Here is an 18579-nt window from a genome sequence, read left to right as displayed (position 1 = left end):
TTTGTCACTCATTGAATCAGAATTAGTAAACCACTTTCAAATTCTGAAGAAGTAACTTACACATTCAAACTATGAGTCATTTCTAGCCTCTGTATTTGGTAAAAGGGCCATTGTCATCGCCAGAGAAAACTATGTTATTTCATCTCCACACCTAAGTGTCTAAGAGAGTGTTGTATAGTAGCATATAAGAGGTCTGGGTATGCAGAGTTATTTTGGATTTTATAGGAGGTGAGTATGAGAGAATATGTAAATTAGAAGCATGACATATTCTACGATAGAGATTGAAGTTAAGGACTTCTGTGTATCAGCACTCCAGTGAAAGACTTGAACAGTGCTTCAACACGTAAAATTTATTCATGTTCGACAACATTAAATTTTAAGGAGGCATGAAATAGCAAGCATATTTAGGTTTAAGAAAGCCTAAAAGCTACAGTCAAACATTTTGCTATTTAATGCTCTGTAAATGGAAGCTACATTTTTCCTCTTTTCCAGAGTTTGATTATACTACATCCATCTTTATTTATGATAAAAGCAATCTGCTTATACAGTTTAATCGTTTTCAGTTTAGGTAAAGAACTTATAGAAAAGAATCTTATTTTTTCACAGCTAGAGAATATTTGAAAGTTCAGCCCAAATTGTTACAAATCAAGATGAAAAAAATCAAATGAAATCTAGTTGTAATGAATACGTTACTATATAGACATTGAAGGAACCAAACAAGCAAACAAAAGCGCCAAACTTGAATATTGATGTACCCATGTGGACTTTGTCTAAGAAGACACATTTTAGATTTGCTCAGAGTTTACAAGTTTTATGTTAACTAAATTATAGATGGAAACTGACAGTTGAATCAACGTACCTATATAATTTGCATCTTTTTCTACGCTATTATAACATAGCCGCTTGTTCACATAAGAGCTTCTGTATCTTTCTGTCGTTTCTTTTTTCTTCTTGATAGCTCTTCTACTTTTTTCATTACTTATTTTGGCTGTTTCTATTAGTCTTTTGTTTTCTTTGACTCATAATTTATTTTAATTTGGTTTATTGGTATTTGCTTGATTGTGCTGGTTGCCCAATGTTTCCTACTCTAATGATCATACTAGTTGACAACCATCAGAACAAAGTACCCTCGGGGGAGAGCTAACTGCTTCCTTATTTGAACTTTTATTTTTAAGGATTATGCTGAGAAGGAGAACACCATAGCGAAAGCTCTAGAAGATCTGAAGGCCAATTTTTACTGTGAACTCTGTGACAAGCAGTATTATAAGCATCAGGAGTTTGACAATCACATTAATTCATATGACCATGCTCACAAACAGGTAAGTAAGAAATGTCCAAAAAATTCAGTGTCTTTGAACTTCTGTCATAATGTAAATTGTGTAGACTGTGTGAATAAGATATTTTTATCTATTTTTGTTTGTTATACATTTATTATTGTATTCTGGGATGATTTGAGGACACAGCAAAAAAACAGTTTTTTTAAAACACCAAGTGTAAAATCTGCAAAGAACAATGCAAAGAAATACCATCCAATTGTCTTTTAGTGATTGACAGCCTTATGAAAATTATATTCTATAGGTTATGATCTAAATATCTTCAAATTTATACATTTTAAAGTATTTTGAACTAATGATATTTATCAAATTTATCTATAATTCTTTTTTATTTTATTTTTTAATTTTTTAAAATATTTTATTTATCTTTAGAGGGGAAGGGAAGGAGAGAGGGAGAGAAATATCAATGCATGGTTGCCTCTGTTGAGGACACACAATGTATCCTGTGTCCCCTTCCGGGGAAGTGGCCTGCAACCCAAGCATGTGCCCTGAGTGGGAATCGAACCTCGATCCTTTAGTTCGCAGGCCCGTGCTCAATCCTATCTATAATTCTTTATATAAAGCATTTGCCAGTTTAAATGCCATAAATCATGAAAGAAAAAATTGGGGGATGGAAAAATTATCAAGGTTATTGGATAAATAAGTACTTAATATGTGTATAATTTAGTTGTTTTTAACATTATTTTCATTTCCCTATCAATGGTAAATCCAAGATTGATTTTTTTCAGGATTCTGTATGAGTGAGTTTGACCTAGTGATGATGTCAGAAGCAAAGTTGATAACACAGATGTCTCTTCCTCATACACTTTACATTAGTCAGGGCCACTTCTGTGTTGGTAGCACTCTGATTTGATACAGCAGTCTAGCAGTCTTACTTATCATCAATTTACATACACTTGCCTTTTAGCTATCACTCACAAATATCATCCATGTATTGTTTTGATTGGTATTAAGAAGAGATGCATATTTAAACCCACAGACTTACCATAACTTTCCATTAATGTTGGAGTTATCTGGCATAAGTAAGAAACAGGAGGGAGAAATGACCACAGTAAGCGCTTATGCACCAGCTGCATACATTTTCTTATGTTGTGGTCCTTTCATTCTCTCATACCCACAAAACTGTGCTTAGGGAGGGTGCTGTAGGGAAAAGTCTTCATTGACATATATCACTAATTAGTGCACATTAAAAGAGCTGTTTTTGCCTTTCTTTTTCCTGGTAGTAGTTCCACTGGCACCCCAGTGAAAGGGAGGGTTTTGGTTGGAATAGTGTTTATTTTCTTACTCAAAGGTATATATATGCATACTCTATGGGCTGATTTGAACATTAAAATTCATCAGGAAATAATATGGATTTCATTCTGCAATTCCTGGCATTTGTTTGATAAAGTGATTCTGGAATGTTTTTCTCAATAAGGTCCATCTGAGAAAGTTGTTTCTCAGATTTTTTCTAAGTACCTAAACATACAAGATATGTTATTACCCATTTATTACATTGTATAAACCAGGTATTTGGAAATGCATATGTGTGTATGGGTGTTTTAAGAATATATTACCAACTATTAATATCCTTTGTTTCACCCCATCTGTGTGGCTCAGTTGGTTGGGCATCATCCCACAAAGCTAAAGGCCACAGGTTTGATTCCTGGGCATATACCTGAGTTGTGGGTTTGGTCCTCTGTAGGGGTACACAGGAGAGAGACACAACCAATTGATGTTCCTCCCCATCTCTTTCTTCCTCCCTTTCCATCTCTCTAAAAACAAACAAATTAAATATTTTAAAAATTTCCTTTGTTTCATTCAGCCATAGGTGCTGCAAGATTAAACTCACTTAGATTATCAAGAGGACCTCCAGTTCCATTTTCTCAGTGTAGTTAGGATACTGTATACTATCCACAGATAAGCTGGAGGAATTCGGGCAAGATTTCTGTTGTTTTGCTGAAATCCAGAGGGTCACTTTTGATAAGGCCTGGGAGCAGCAGACCATAGAGACAGAAACACTATCTAAATCACTGTGAACTCTGCTGGATAGCAGTCTTAATTGATTAATTTAACCCGAGACTTATGTTATAGTAACTGAAAATATTTAAAATCATATACTTAGCATATACACTTTGAAACTATATAAACATACATTCCTATGTGTAATTGACTGCATTTGAAGAGTCAGTATACCGGAGCACCTGGGACAGGTCTCATCATGAACTTCTGGCATGGGAGAAGCTTTTCTTTCTTTCTTTTTTTTTTTTTTCAGTGCACAGCTTAGTGACTAAACAATTATATACTTTACATAGTGTTCTCCTCAATATCCCCAGTGCCCAGCCAGCCCCATACGTTGTTATTGCAATATCATTCTATATTCCCTATGCTTTATGTTACATCCTTGTGATCATTTCATAACTACTAATTTGTGCTTCTAATACCTTCACCTCCTTCATACAATCCCCAGCCCCCACCCTCTCTGGCCACCACTAGTCTAGTCTCGGTACCTTTTCATCTTTGTCTTCCCAGGGCTCCAATCATGCATGCACAGGCAGAGGATTTGGACTGAGTTTTACCTGCTTTTCTGGTTCTAAAATTCAAGAATTCTATATCATCAAATATAATACATAGTTAGGGCCTCTATGTTCATCCATAAATATTTACTTACTTCTCAATTCCATGTTTTCTAAGTGCTTCTTTCATATAGAAATACTAGAACAGTTTCCAATTATCGTTCTGAATTCTATTCATTGATCATTCTGAATTCTGAATTCTATGTCATTCTGAATTCTAATCATGGATATATATATATATATATATATATATATATATATATATATAATCAATTATTGTATACAATGAACAAGTGAACTCCCCGTTAATGGGGAGTTCAGTGTCAGATAAAAAGAAAAGGTTTTATTCTGAACCCCTTCACTTGTCCCTCTGCCCTTACAGCAGAGCCGTACTGCACCTGTCCTCTCACCTGGCCGCCTACAACAATTCGGTTATTTTCGCTCGAAGAGATTTGTCACACTGACCCTGTGTGAAGATAGAAAAGGGAATGATCACCTTATTTCTGTTACCCTCAAACATTTTGATTTTTGTTTTAGAGACTTCAGTGTGGCTGAAATATCTCCCAAAAGGCACAAAAGTCACCTTCACCCAGCAAGTCAATATTTAGTGTTTCGGCCACGCTGTTTTGTTCTGTTCCAGAGGAAGTCACTGATGGGCCAGTTGGTGCGATTTGCCGTTTCTGCAGGAACTAGTATCGCCACATAAGTGGGGCAGTTTTTCCTCAAATGTGAACGGTTCCTAGTAATTGAAGTTTATGTTCACTAATATGATACTTGAGAAAGGAATCACTTCTTAATATTTGGGTACAAATTTTCATCTGCAAGACAATATTTAAAGGTTAATGCGAAAATATTAGCTACAGATAAAACTGCATGATTTAATCTATTTCAAACATCTCCACTGAGGTTTTTTCTTGTGATAAGCCATTCAGTCTAATTGTATTCTTATTATTTTCATTATAAACCATGATTGGTTTAACTGATTGGTTAAACCAATCACACCATGATTGGTTTAACTATTCTCTTGTTATTAGACTTTAAAGCACTTTTTTTTTCTCATAAATAAAAAGACAGTGGACATTGGTTTGGGTATGCTTATCACAGGTCTTTATGAATGAAAATTCTAGATCAAAGAACATGAACTTTTATAGTTTTTGATAACAAAACTCCAAATGTATACAAGCTTCAATTGTTTCTTAGAGGTGATATGTTATTTTTAAAACAACTTTAAGATCAAAACAAAAGAACACAGTTTTCTCATACAGAGCCTCCCTGATCCCCCGAAATGTGACTACTGCAAAAAAGGGATCACACCTGCTTAGGTAATTACAGAACCTCATTGCATGGACATTTCAATTCAAAGCCATAATTTCATAGAATTAAGCTGAAGGTTTTGTCCTCTCTTGAATCCCTTACATTGATGGCTGTCCACAGAGTCAATCAATCTTTAGGAAAGGTAGCAACTACCACAACTCTAAATAGAGGTCTGTATTCTATGTTACTTACTCATGCCAAAAAGCATTTAAAGAACAGACTACAGTACAGAAATCCACCTAACATGTAAATTATGCATTATACGCCAATAAAAATTTTTCTTTACACTTTTGTGTTTGTTACCACCAAAATTTTTATTTCTTTAAATCAACAGAACAATCACTGTAAGGAAACCATTTTGAGCTTGACTGGTATGTGTTTATTTATATTGTGATGATTATTTATTTATTCTTGGCAGTGCAGGGTGGGGCAAAAGTAGTTTTTTCACAGTTATTCACATGAAAACTAACACAATAATTAATAAATGATATTATGAGAATAAACTGTTTCACATACTCTCAACTGTAAACCTGCTTTTGCCCCACCCTGAATATTCTTCCTATATGTTGCAAAATGACTTGGTTGGTGGCATCAATAAAATTGTATCACTCTATTTTACTATTTTATTTTTATTATAATGCGTTAATGATAAAAATATATTGAGATACCATGTCTATTTTGGGAAGTAGTCTATAGAGTTTTTATATACTTTCTATTATAGAAGTTGAGTTATACTTTCTTTTCCTAAAAAAAAAAAATGAGACATTCTGGGAATTACTCTTAACCAAATCAAATTTTTAAGAAGAAAATTGATAGAGGAAAAAAATTAATATCTAAGGTTACCATAATGTGGAAATTGGGAGCAGTACTTAGCTTTGAGCATCTTGAACATCCAATTTTTAATCTCTTGATCAGATCAAGAACCAGATGTTGAATTATCTGTACACAGGATTCTCTCAAAATACATTTCAAGATTCTCCTGGCTTCTATAACAATTAAGACATCAGTAGTTTGGTTTTCTGTGGTGGGAGTACAGATGAGGTAAAACAAATAAACTTTAATTCCAGCTGAATATTAGAATCCTCAGGAAAGCTTTAAAGACTAATAGCCTCAAAGTCTGGTGTGAGCCCGTGGCATGTATCTCTGTTTGAATTTTCAGAGGATTACAATAGGGTTGAAAGGAGAGTGGAGATACCAAGAGTCATGAGGTTGCTATTGAAGTTGTCATTTGATGACATATGCGTGCTTCTATGATATAGATGCACGGCAAAAGTGTATCTCTTCTTATCCCAGAAAAATTGCTGAAGAACTATGAGAAAGTGGATGTAGAAAGAAGTAAAGACAATAGGGAAGCAGTTATACATATGCGTCCTAGTTCATCTTCTCCAGGAAATGGTCCAGATGGGAGGAGATGTCTTAGACATAGATGGTGAAGGTGGGGATCCTGGAAAGGGAGCGCCTCTGGGCTGCCCGCTCCGTATCAATATAAAACTCATCCACTGTCAAAATACACTTGGCATCAGAACCTGGCTGGTATGGTTCAGCTGGTTGGCATGGCCTCCCAGAGGCCGCAGTTTTCCTTCTGGGATGGGGGACGTACCCAGGTTGCAGGTTCACTCCTGGTCAGGGCGCACAGGAGAAGGCAGCCAGTCAATGTTTCTCTCTCACATCGATTTTTCTCTCTCTCCATGCCTCTCTCTCTAAAAGCAGTGGGGGAAAATGTTCTCAAGAGGGAAGAAAAAAATAAGTAAATTTGGCATAAGAATGTGTTTAAGCAACAAGCTGTGCTGTTTGGTCTTCCTAGGAAGTTCTGTTTAAATATACAATGGCTAGTGTCCAGAAATTTTGGCAACTGATTTGAGAGCTGTTTTCCTGCCGTGGAGAGGAAAGAGCTATGCGAGTAAATTATCTGAGCCAATGAACAAAATGGAAGGATGAGTAGATTCAGAGATGTCTATCTTGTCAGTGAGAACTAATATGCAGTTAAATTTAAGTCAGCTGAAGAGGGGTACCAAGTCCTCCTGGTCAAAATGAGGACAGACAATGGAATATTTACACCAAGTATTGACTTGAGAAATAGAGGCAGCAACATTGCCTGTCATTAGAGAAATCACCTACTACATACAAAGAGTATATGGATAGTGGCTGCCAAATGCTCATTTAAGTCTTCTCCTGTCCCCCTAAACTCCCAGGACATAAGGAGGCTTAGTGGGAAATAAGGTGAATAAATAGGAAATTGGATCTACTTAGTGGTTATTTCAGAAAATGTATTACCAGTAAATTGCCAATTTAGATATGGATTGTAATACTATTCATTTTCTACTATCTAGTGGGGAATGTCTCAAGAAATATGAAGGTAAATTTATTTAGAAAACAAAGAAGCAAACATGTCTTCTTACATTTGTGATGTAAAGTGTACAATTTTTTCACCCAACTACAAATTTTACCAATGGCCATTTGACTTTCAATTACACAAATAGTTTTCTTTTTATTTTGGAAGCTCTGACAATGAACAATCCCAACCAAATTTCCAGGATATTCTAAATTATATCAAATTGGATAATAAATAAATAAAAATGAACAGTCTGTGGAATGGTTCACTTATTATGCTTGCCTGGCTACTTCAATATTTAGCTATGCTGAAGTACAAGTAAACTTATACATATAGAAGTTACCATCAAGTATCTTAAACATAACTTATTTTAAATGACCTGGATGATTTGTAAAAGGACAAAGCATATTTATCCAAACAGGTAATAATGTTTCCTGGAGTATTAAAAATAGAGAACAAGGTAATGAAAGCAAAAACTTTATAGACACATATTTATTTATGTGCCTACAGCCATATTTATATATGAATATACATATTCATTTACAGTCTTCCTTTACATGGGAATACAAATATTTGAAGTCTTGGCAATTCAAGGCTGTAAGTGCTGTAAGTGATTCTTATCTCAGCTAACAGCAATATTAAAGAGAATTCTGTCAGTCTTTAACTAACCTCATTTGTGTAAGATCGGCTTCTTTATTATGATCACACCCTCTGATAGCAGAACAGGGTGATATTTAAAACCCCATCTGTAAGAAACACTTTCTTTTTAAAAATAAATGTCTTTTCTATTTCATTGCATCTTTGGATCACCTACATTTTTTTCAAATTATGAAAAGTATGACACTTTAAAAAAATATGGACTTTGCATAAGCATGAAATTGGCAAACACAAGCCATTGTGTAACCTGGTGTCAACAGATGTTCATATACAGAAATTCTGCCGGATTGCTGTAATTATTATTCTGTGGACACATAACTGTGGAGACGCCACACATGTTGTCATAATATTGTTATGTAGACCACAAGATGACTCTAATAGTAATGTATATTCTAATACAGGCTTAAATGCACTTAAAATAATGTGGGTTACTCATAATTGTATCAAGTATTTCTAGCAATTTTCAAATGACCATGCCTTGCAAGTAGAACTCGCTCTTTTTATATTCCACAAAGTAGAATTCTAGCTTTTTTTTGTCATTTTGTCCTATGCACTTAATAAACACAATTTTCTACCAACACACAAGGCCAATCATTATTTTAACATTTTCTATTTTCCAATCTTCCTCTGTATAATTTTAGTATTATCTAATCTACTTGAAGATAAAACTTTTCTCTTATGACGGTATTCTGTTCATAGTAATAGAGATTAATATTTTTCTTAGCCCTTCCCTGTTTGTGCTGCATGAGTCGTGATGGCTTTGCCTTGTTTGGGAGGAATGTAATGAATTTTTTCCTACCTTGCAAAAATTTTTCTGAGAACAATTTTAAAATAGTTCATGCTATGTAAAGATAATTCTACCTGGCTAGCATAGCTCAGTGGATTGAACACAGGCCTGCGAATCAGAGGGTCGCTGGTTCAATTCCCAGTCTAGGGCATATGCCTAGGTTGCAGACCAGGTGCCCAGTGGGGAGCACATGAGAGGCAACCGCACACTGATGTTTCTATCCCTCTCTTTCTCCTTCTCTTCACCTCTCTCTAAAAATAAATAAAATATTTTTAAAAACATAATTCTGCAAAGTATGTACCTTGGCATACATCCACATGCAATTATTTAACATTAAGTTTTGACAATTAATACATAAAAGAAAAGATAAAATTTGTTCTGAAAAGTGAAGTAGAATTTTTGACAAAACTGTCTATAAATTCACCCCAACCTCCATCCTGTGTTCTAAATCTTTTCCCCACCTTCTGCCCAGTTATTGAAAATCAAGTGCATAAGAAAGGTTACCACGTGTCTATGGTAAAATTTATTCAGAGCCTGTTTTCTGCCATGACCCTGGCTTCACCAAAGCAACATGCCCTTTCAAACCCTTTACTCCACTGAATTTTATGACTTCTGTTTGTTGGCATGTATTTTAAACATAAACATCTAATTTCAAACTGAGTTAAATAAGCTCTCGGGAGTTTGACTTAAACCTGTACTGTGCTGCTTTAAACATTGACGAGGACTGTGTCAGAATCACAGTCCAGAGCTCGTTAGCACTAAACGCTGCCTGAGGAAACCAACATGTCAGGCAGTGAGGATTATTTTTTTTGATGTTTTTGTTTATTTGTTTTTATTGGAAGACTATGAGAAGAAAGGAAATGGCTAAAGAAAGAAAATATGCGGAGGAAGGAGAGCATCTGTCTTTAGCTCTTCCTGATAAATCTATTGCTGTTATACAATTCTTTGTGTCCCAAAGCTAAAATGTAAAGCTACTTACATTAACATTGCTTGTTATTCCTTTTCACTCTTTATTTCATTTACAAAAAATACACATACATATATACATAACCGTTTTGAGATCTGAGAAAAGAATTCCCAACTTGGTTTACCTAAAAACAAAGTGATTTTTTCAAACTTTCTTCACGTGTGCTTATTTTTAGAGAGATGCAGTGTTTACTCTATAGCATTCACTACAATATTATCGATATTATTTTTAATTTTTAAATGATTTTTTGTAATAGTTCTAATAGAATCATAATATTCCATCCGCTACTTTTTTATCTTAAACATTCACTACTGTTACATTTATTTTCTTTCAATATTTTAAATTCTGACACTTTAATTACCCTTATACTAGCTTCAGATTTTCAATTTTTATCCCTGAAAGATTTCCAAAGTGAAAATGAAATATAGAAATGATGTTAACATTTCTCACCTTTATAAATATCTAGCAAACTAAATGGAGATCTAACTCACTAATTTCATGGAAATAATTTTCAAAATGGCTACATAAGTCAAAATTTTCTAAATGAATAGTTTTACTTTATCATAGTTAAGGAAATTTTTTCAAGAAGGTATGATTCAATTGATATGAAATTAAATTACTAAAATATTTAGTACTTGATATAAATTTAATATCATATATTTGCATACAGGTATTGTGTATTATAGATATGTGTGCTAACATATATTTTACATTGAAGTGTTGATATAGATATATATCAATGTATACTAAAGGCACATACACACAAATATATATGTCTCTGGGAACATTTTTGATTTTTAGTGTCCTTATGCAATTGCATGCTAAGTAAATATGTAGCACCCAACAGGCACATAACACACATAAAACACATTCAATTAAAAACTACAGCAAAATTGATATACTAATCTAAAAAAGTGTTCCTTACGTAGATTTTCCTCTGTAGGAAACTTTGATGTGCTCTGGTGCAGGTTTCCCTCATCTTTACTCCTGCTCAGTTTTACTTTAGTGTATTTGTAGCATTTTGGAAAATACTGCCTATGTACTCCGTCAAGAATAACTGCTTTTAATTGTACGATAAACAGATTTGATCGAGAAATGGTTGGTATCTCATTACTGATATTTCCCAAGGCAACTAAAGGTAAAGTTTGAAGCATAAGCATGATATTTTCCAACCAGTGAAGCATGATTCATGTCACCAAGTTGACTAACAAAATTCTCTACATAACATTAAAAATTGCTTTTCTCAGCAGATTAACATATTTTTAAATATAAAGTCATTGTAGTGTCTTACATCAACAAATATGTGCTAAAAGCTTACATACATATCTTACAAATAAGGAGATATGCTAGACACTAACCCAACTTTATGCGTACCCTAAGTGTTCTTGAGGGTTACGGAAGCTTTTTGCCCTTGAGTTCATGAGAATAAGCACACTTACATCAGGGTTCTGGGCTGCCATGTGCCTTCTCTGTGTTTCATGTCAATCCTATCTCATTGGCTTTCTCTAATCCAGGTCTCTTCAAACACTTGGGGAAACTTCTGTCTTGTTTTCTTGTTTTCAAAACAGTTACTATTTTTATTTTTCTTGATTAAATTTTGCCATCTTATTGAATTGGAAAGAAAGGAAAGAGAGACATTTAATGCATCAGATATTTTTCAACTCATTTGAAATTGCTGGTTTTCTACTAAAAACTTCATAAAATAATATATTGGAGGGGTACTGCTTCATATTTGTGTAATTATAGACTAGAATCTAAGTAATTTAGCACAATGTTTAGCTTTATGTTCTTAAGAGTAATGCATTTCCTTTTTATTATAAGTTTTGCTTTTTTTCTTATGTTAGGTAAAATTCTAATGTGGCCCTCAAAATTCCTGGCCCCTGTACACACATCCTTTCTCAGGGATTCATGTAGGCATTAGTCTATGTTACTCTATGAAGTGGCTTGCAGATGAGATCTTGCAATTAAGATCCTAAATTAAGTTACTTTAAGATTATTTCATTGGGCTTAACTCAATTTCATAAGATCCTTAAAATAGTCTTCTCTGGCTTGTATAAGAAGTCAGAAATTTGAAAAATGAGAGATATTTAACATATGAGAAATTCTCGGTTGCTGATGGTGAAGATGGTGGAGCTACCTGAGAAGGAACGCAGCAACCTCTGGTAGCTAAGAGAGGTCTCCATCTAATAGCCAAACAGGAAAAATGTATCTCAGTCCTACAACCACAAGGAACTGAATTTAGCCAATTAATAAGAACTAACTTGGAAGCAGACTTTTCCCTAGAGCTTTCAGATGAAATTTCAGTCTGACTGACACCTTGGTTTCAGCTTTGTTCACGCTGAGAGAGAACACAGCCATATTCTGCTGACTTTTGACCTAGTCACATGTCCTGACTAAGGACATGTGACTCTTAATTGTGTGCTATTTTATTTTTATTTATTTACAGTGTGCAATGTGAGAACTTTTTTTTTTAATTTTAATTGTTGCTCAAGTACATTTTTCTGCCTTTTACCCCCCATCTCAGCTCACTCCCCCAGCCCTCCCCATCTCCCTCCTGTTTCCATGACCCCCTTGTTATTGTCTATGTGTCCTTTATACTTGTTCCTGCAAATCTTTCTTCTTTCCCCCTGAAATTCCCTCCCCTCTCCTCTCTGGTCACTGTCAGCCTGTTCTCTATTTCAGTGTCTTTGCTTATATTTTGCTTGTTTTGTTGATTAGATTCCTGTTAAAGGTGAGATCATATGGTATTTGTGTTTCATCACCTGGCTTATTTCACTTAGCATAATGCTTTCCAGTTCCATCCATGCTGTGGCAAAGGGTAGGAGCTCCTTCTTTCTTTCTGCTGTATAGAATTCCATTGTGTAAATGTACCATAGTTTTTTGATCCATTCATTTACTGGTGGGCACCTACGTTGCTTCTAGCACTTGACTGTTGTAAATTGTGCTGCTATGAACATTGGAGTGCATAGGTTCTTTTGGATTGGTGTTTCAGGGTTTTTAGGATATAATCTTAACAGTGGAGTTGCTGGGTCAAAAGGCAGATCTATTTTTAGTTTTCTGAGAAAAATTCCATACTGTTTTTCATAGTGGTTGTACCAGTCTGCAATCCCACCAACAGTGTGCTAAGGGTTCCCTTTTCTCCACAACCTCTCCAACACTTGTTGTTTGTTGCTTTGTTTATGATGGCCATTCTGACCTGTGTGAAGTGGTATCTCATTGTGGCTTTAATTTGCATCTCTCTGATAGCTAGTGATACTGAGCATCTTTTCATGTATCTCTGGATCCTCTGTATGTCCTCCTTGGAGAAATCTCTGTTCATGTACAAGGCCATTGTAATCAAACAGCCTGGTACTGGCATAAAAACAGGCATGAAGACCAATGGAACAGAACAGAGAGCCCAGATATAAACCTAAGTCTCTAAAGTCAATCAGTATTCGACAAAGGGGGCAGCAACATGAACTGGAGTACAAGTTGCCTCTTCAACAAATGGTGTTGGGAGAACTGGACAGCTTCGTACAAAAAAAAGAAAGAAACTCAAGCACAACTTACACCATACACCAAAATAAATTCAAAGTGGATAAAAGACTTAAATATAAGCTGTGACACTATTAAAGTCCTATAGGATAATATAGGCAAGAAAATCTCAGATATTTCACACAGCAACATTTTTACTGCTTTGTCCCCTAGAGCAAGGGACATAAAGGAAAGAATAAACAAATGCGATCTCACCAAAATAAAAAGCTTCTGCTGGCTAAAGAAAACAGAATTAAAATAAAAAGAGAACCAACCATATGGGAAAACATATTTGCAAATGATACCTCAGACAAGGGTTTAATCTCCAAAATATGTAAAGAACTCACATGACTCCACTCTAAGGAGACAAGCAAGACAATTAAAAATGTGTGTCATTTTAAGCCATTTAAGTCCTGATGATTTTTAGGCACAAATGAAAAACTGGTATATTCTCTCACCTGTCTACATTTGTCATTTTAAACTCTCAATGTTTCTTCTACATCCTCGTGTCATTGTTTCTGAACTACCTGTGATGCCCTTTATTCTATGTCTTAAAGGTTTATTTTTTCATTGTTGTTCTGTTTTTGACAATTACCCAAAGGTTATTTGAGATTATTCATAAATCCCTTCTGGGAAAAATGTACTTTGCATTCCACATACAACATATTTTATTCTGTAAAATTTTATGTTGCTGAGATTAAGAGACATTTTTATCCATCTTTTTGCTTCCATAGAAACTTCAATAATGCCTTATATTCAGGAAATAAACAAATCATATATTTAATTAAATTGTGACATCACAGAGACAAACACAGTAATGAGTTAAACATAGTCCCTCAAATGAAAGAAATTTAGTAGAAAATATCACATTGTTGACTCTAAAATAAAGGAATACTGATAGAGGTGTATTTAGTCTTGCAGATTCAAATCTCCAAAGGTTTCATCATCTACACAACAAAAGTAGCAAAGGTTATGTCATATAATTTTATAATATTCTGTCATTTGAGAAGCATTAGAGTATTTGTTGTTTTGATGTTCAAAAATAGCTAAACTGTAGGAAAATGGCATTTAATAGATGAAAACACAAAGTTCTTTATAATCTGACTTATAAAATCATAGGGATAACTGCTAATGAATCTTGGACTGCTGATCAATGATCAGTTTTGTGAAATTAACCTTTTCCCAAAACACCCTGCATTTGCCTGTTATGGTAAGTTTCTGCTAGAAAGTGCTTATGTCTTAGTTTCCTATGGTGGTTGCAACAAGTTACTATAAATTTAAAGGCTTATAACAACACAACTTATCTAACAGCTTTGAGTGTCAGAAGTCTTCAAATTAAAGTGTGAGCAGGGCTGTGTTTCTTTCTGTGTTTCTGAATCTGGAGATTGCAGAGCAGAATCCATTTTCTTACTTTTTCCAACTTTAAGAGGCAACTTTCATCCCTTAGGTCATAACCCTTCTGTCTTCAAAGCCAATAGCATCAGCAGCTTAGCATATTTAAATCAATCTCTCTCTCTCTCTTTCTCAATTAGGCCTTTTTTACTATTTCATTTGCAGACAATTGCATTGCTCTATCAGAAATAAGTTGGTTTTCAACAAAAGCAACGATAAAGTAATACTGCCTCAACCTCAGGTGGTTGCTTTAAGAAAATATAACAAAAAAAACAAATCAAATTAAGGAAACAAATTAGTTATTTTATAATTAGCTATCGAGAGTATTTTTAATAACAATTTATATAAAATAGGCAAAAGAAAATACTTATTGCATGCATTTTGTATATACTTATTTTTAATGTCTTAAAACATACATGTGTGGATCATTGATGCAGAATAAAGACAAATATGTGAATCAAGCTGAAAAATTAATACAAATAAAATACGGTGTTGATTTTCTAAAATATCAGCTACAAAGTTCATTATAAACTGTCTTCAAACTTCAGAAATGCACTGACATTTTTGTATGTTACCCAAATGAAATGCCCTAATGTTTATTGAAAAGACATTTGTTCACATATTGAATAAGTCGAATTAAAAAATGCTTCTGATATTTATTTTTATACAATTATGTCACCTGATTAGCATATTTGAAAAGAGTGTTCATCTAGATTTGCAAGATAAAGTAGCCTTTGGACCAGTGAGCACAATCTCAAATGAGACCTGTATACTATTTATAGAATTCTACTTTTTAACTTTAGGGTTAAGATAAGGAAGAGAAAAAAATATTTATTGAGTGGTAAGAATCTTACATAAGTGCTCTTACATAAGTGTTTTATTCTCTATTAATACAAATCTGGAAAGGAACACAATAGCATTTCATGAAGCCAAATTCACTTCTTGAAATATCCCCAAATTCATAATTTCTCCACTATAAATACCACCTCTTTATAGATTCAAAAACAGTGACATAAATATGTAGAGAGAACTAATGTTAAAAGTATAATAAAATAGACATTGGACAATTCCTTCATATACCTTCAATTACAATTTCATTGGAATGTGACAGTAATGTGTTTAACTAAAAATGAAATCCAGCCTCCTAAGGAGAGCTCACATTTTTAAAGAAGTAAGTGGTAGTGCATAACATTCCTTATTTCTGGATATTAATTTTATATCCTGTTATTTTGCTGAATTACTTTACCAGTTGTAGTAATTTCTTAGTGGAATCTTTGGGGTTCTCTATGTACAGTATCATGTCATTTGCAAGTAAAGACAGTCTTTCTTCTTCCTTTCCAATTTGGATGCCTTTTATTTCTTCTTGTCTGATTGCTGTGGCTAGAACTTCCAGTACTATGTTGAATAAGAGAGGTGAAAGAGGATATCCCTGTCTTGCTCCCTATCTTAAGGGGGATACTTGTAGTTTTTGCCCATTGAGTATCATACTGGCAGTAGGTTTGTCATATATGGCCTTTATTATTGTGTGTAGGTATGTTCCCTCTATTCCCACTTTGCTGAGGGTTTTGATCATAAATGCGTGCCGGATTCTGTCCAAAGCTTATCCCTCATTTTATGAGGTGAATCATATTTATTGATTTGCAACACCTTTATGATCAATTAATATTCTAGGAGGAAACAAGCAAATATAATGGGCTAAAGATAGTTTTATTAGTAAGTGGTGTTGGGAAAATTAGATACATACATGCAGAAAAATGAAACTATACCACCTTCTTATACCACACACAAGAATAAATTCAAAATGGATCAAAGACTTACATGTTAGATCCAAAACCATAAAAATCTTAGAAGAAAACATAGGCAGCAAAATCTAGAACATTGCCCATATAAATTTTTTGGATATATCTCCTCAGATAAGGGAAACAAAAGAAAAATAAACAAATGGGACTATATCAAACAAAAGAGTTTTTGCACAACAAAGGAAACCATCAACAAAATAAAAAGACAACCCACAGAATTCAAGAACATATTCACCAATACACTGAACATATTCACCAACACCAAAAAAACCCAAACATCCCAATTTAAAAATGGGCAAAGGACCTGAACAGACAATTCTCCAAAGAAGACCCACAGATGGCTAATAGACACATGAAAAGATGCTCATTTTCACTAAATATCAGGGAAATGCAAATTCGAACGACAATGAGATATCATATCACACCTATCAGAATGGCTGTCATCAATAAATCAACAAACAACAAGTGCTGTCGAAGATGTGGAGAAAGGGGAACCCTTTTGTACTATTGGTGGGAATGTACCTTGGTGCAGCCACTGTGGAAGGCAGTATGGAGATACCACAAAATATTAAAATTGGATCTGCCTTTTAACTCAATAATCTCACTTCTTGGAATGTATCCAAAGGAACCCAAAACACTAATTCAAAAAAATATAAGCACACTTTTTGTTCATTGCAGCATTGTTTACAATCACCAAGATATGAAAGCAGCCCAAGTGTCCATCAGTAGATGAATGGATAAAAGAACTATGAGATATTTACACAATGACATTCTATTTAGCCATAAAAAAGGAAAAAAAATACCCTTTGCAACAGCATGGATAGACCTGGAGAGTATTACGCTAAGTGAAATAAGCCAGTCAGGGAAAGAAAAATACCACATTGTGGCAGACTCTCACCAGCAGAGTACACCTGTTGTGACTGAAGACTAGAATAAATGCACAGGAGACAGCAATCCTGGGGAGAAAAAGGGGACAGTATGGCTACTCTCTCAAGGGGAGAGTGCTTCTGTGTGTCCCAGCCACTTTCTCAAGAGGAGAATGCCCCAAACCTTGTCCAGACAGGCTTGTATTGTTTTTCTTGGGTCTTACATCAAAGAAGGATTTATTATATATTACATAGAATAATATTGTCTACATTTTAGGTACACTCAAGAAAATGAAAATAACATGCAGAGGGGAATGGCAGCGAGCCGATTAGCTCCGTCCCTGGGAAAATTCAAACAAGCTTTGGAAATTACCTTGAAGATAGACAATACACATTCATTGTTTTAAACCGGGGTGATGGAGTTTTAGCAAGAGCAAGCCATAACAGTCTGTATGCATTTCCTAGGCCTGATTCCCATGGGAAAACTCAGTTTGAAGGTCTGGCTCCTGCCCACCACTTTGCTTCTGTAGGTTTTCCATACAGAGCGGAGTCACATTTGCCAGACTAAAACAAACCAGTCCCTTACACCACATGATTTCACTCATATGTGGGATTTGATGAACAAACTGAACTAAAAGCAAAACAGAGACAAGACTCATAGATGAAGAGCAGGATGACAGCTAGAGGCACGGAGATTAGGGGGTGGAGGGACTGATCAAAAAGAAGAAAGGACTCATGGACACCAGCTTGGGGATTGTAGTGAGGGGCCATGTAAGGGGACTAAATGGTAATGGGGAAAAATACAATACAGATTAAATTAAAAATAAAGTTTCTTTTATATGTCTGCAATTCTCAGGAGTTTCCTAAAACCCTCCAAGAAAGCCCTACGGCTCTTGTTAGATACTCCTTCAACCCCCAGCATTGCAAGTTACACTGGCTGGGTGCCTGTTCCTTCAAAGGCATGAGACAGCTGTGAGCTTCAGCCTAAATTTGCTTCTAGATAGGTTAGGCCAAGAGTCTGTGCGATTTTTGCAATTGTTTCAGTGAAAAGCAATCCTCTGAA

General features: G+C 34.7%; 1 protein-coding gene across 1 annotated transcript in view; it reads left to right on the top strand.

The window, feature by feature from the left end:
• Nucleotides 1-18579, top strand: part of ZNF804A (zinc finger protein 804A) — a 279643-nt gene that overhangs the window by 239556 nt on the left and 21508 nt on the right. Inside the window, exon 2 of the mRNA XM_037044327.1 lies at nucleotides 1176-1319. Coding sequence (XP_036900222.1) covers nucleotides 1176-1319 — 144 coding nt within the window. The remainder of the gene's footprint in view (nucleotides 1-1175; nucleotides 1320-18579) is intronic.

Source organism: Sturnira hondurensis, unplaced genomic scaffold (assembly GCF_014824575.4).
Source record: "Sturnira hondurensis isolate 20B ecotype Veracruz unplaced genomic scaffold, ASM1482457v3 Scaffold0004136, whole genome shotgun sequence".
NCBI classification, from domain to species: Eukaryota; Metazoa; Chordata; class Mammalia; order Chiroptera; family Phyllostomidae; genus Sturnira; species Sturnira hondurensis.
This window is presented reverse-complemented; position numbering and strand designations above follow the sequence as displayed.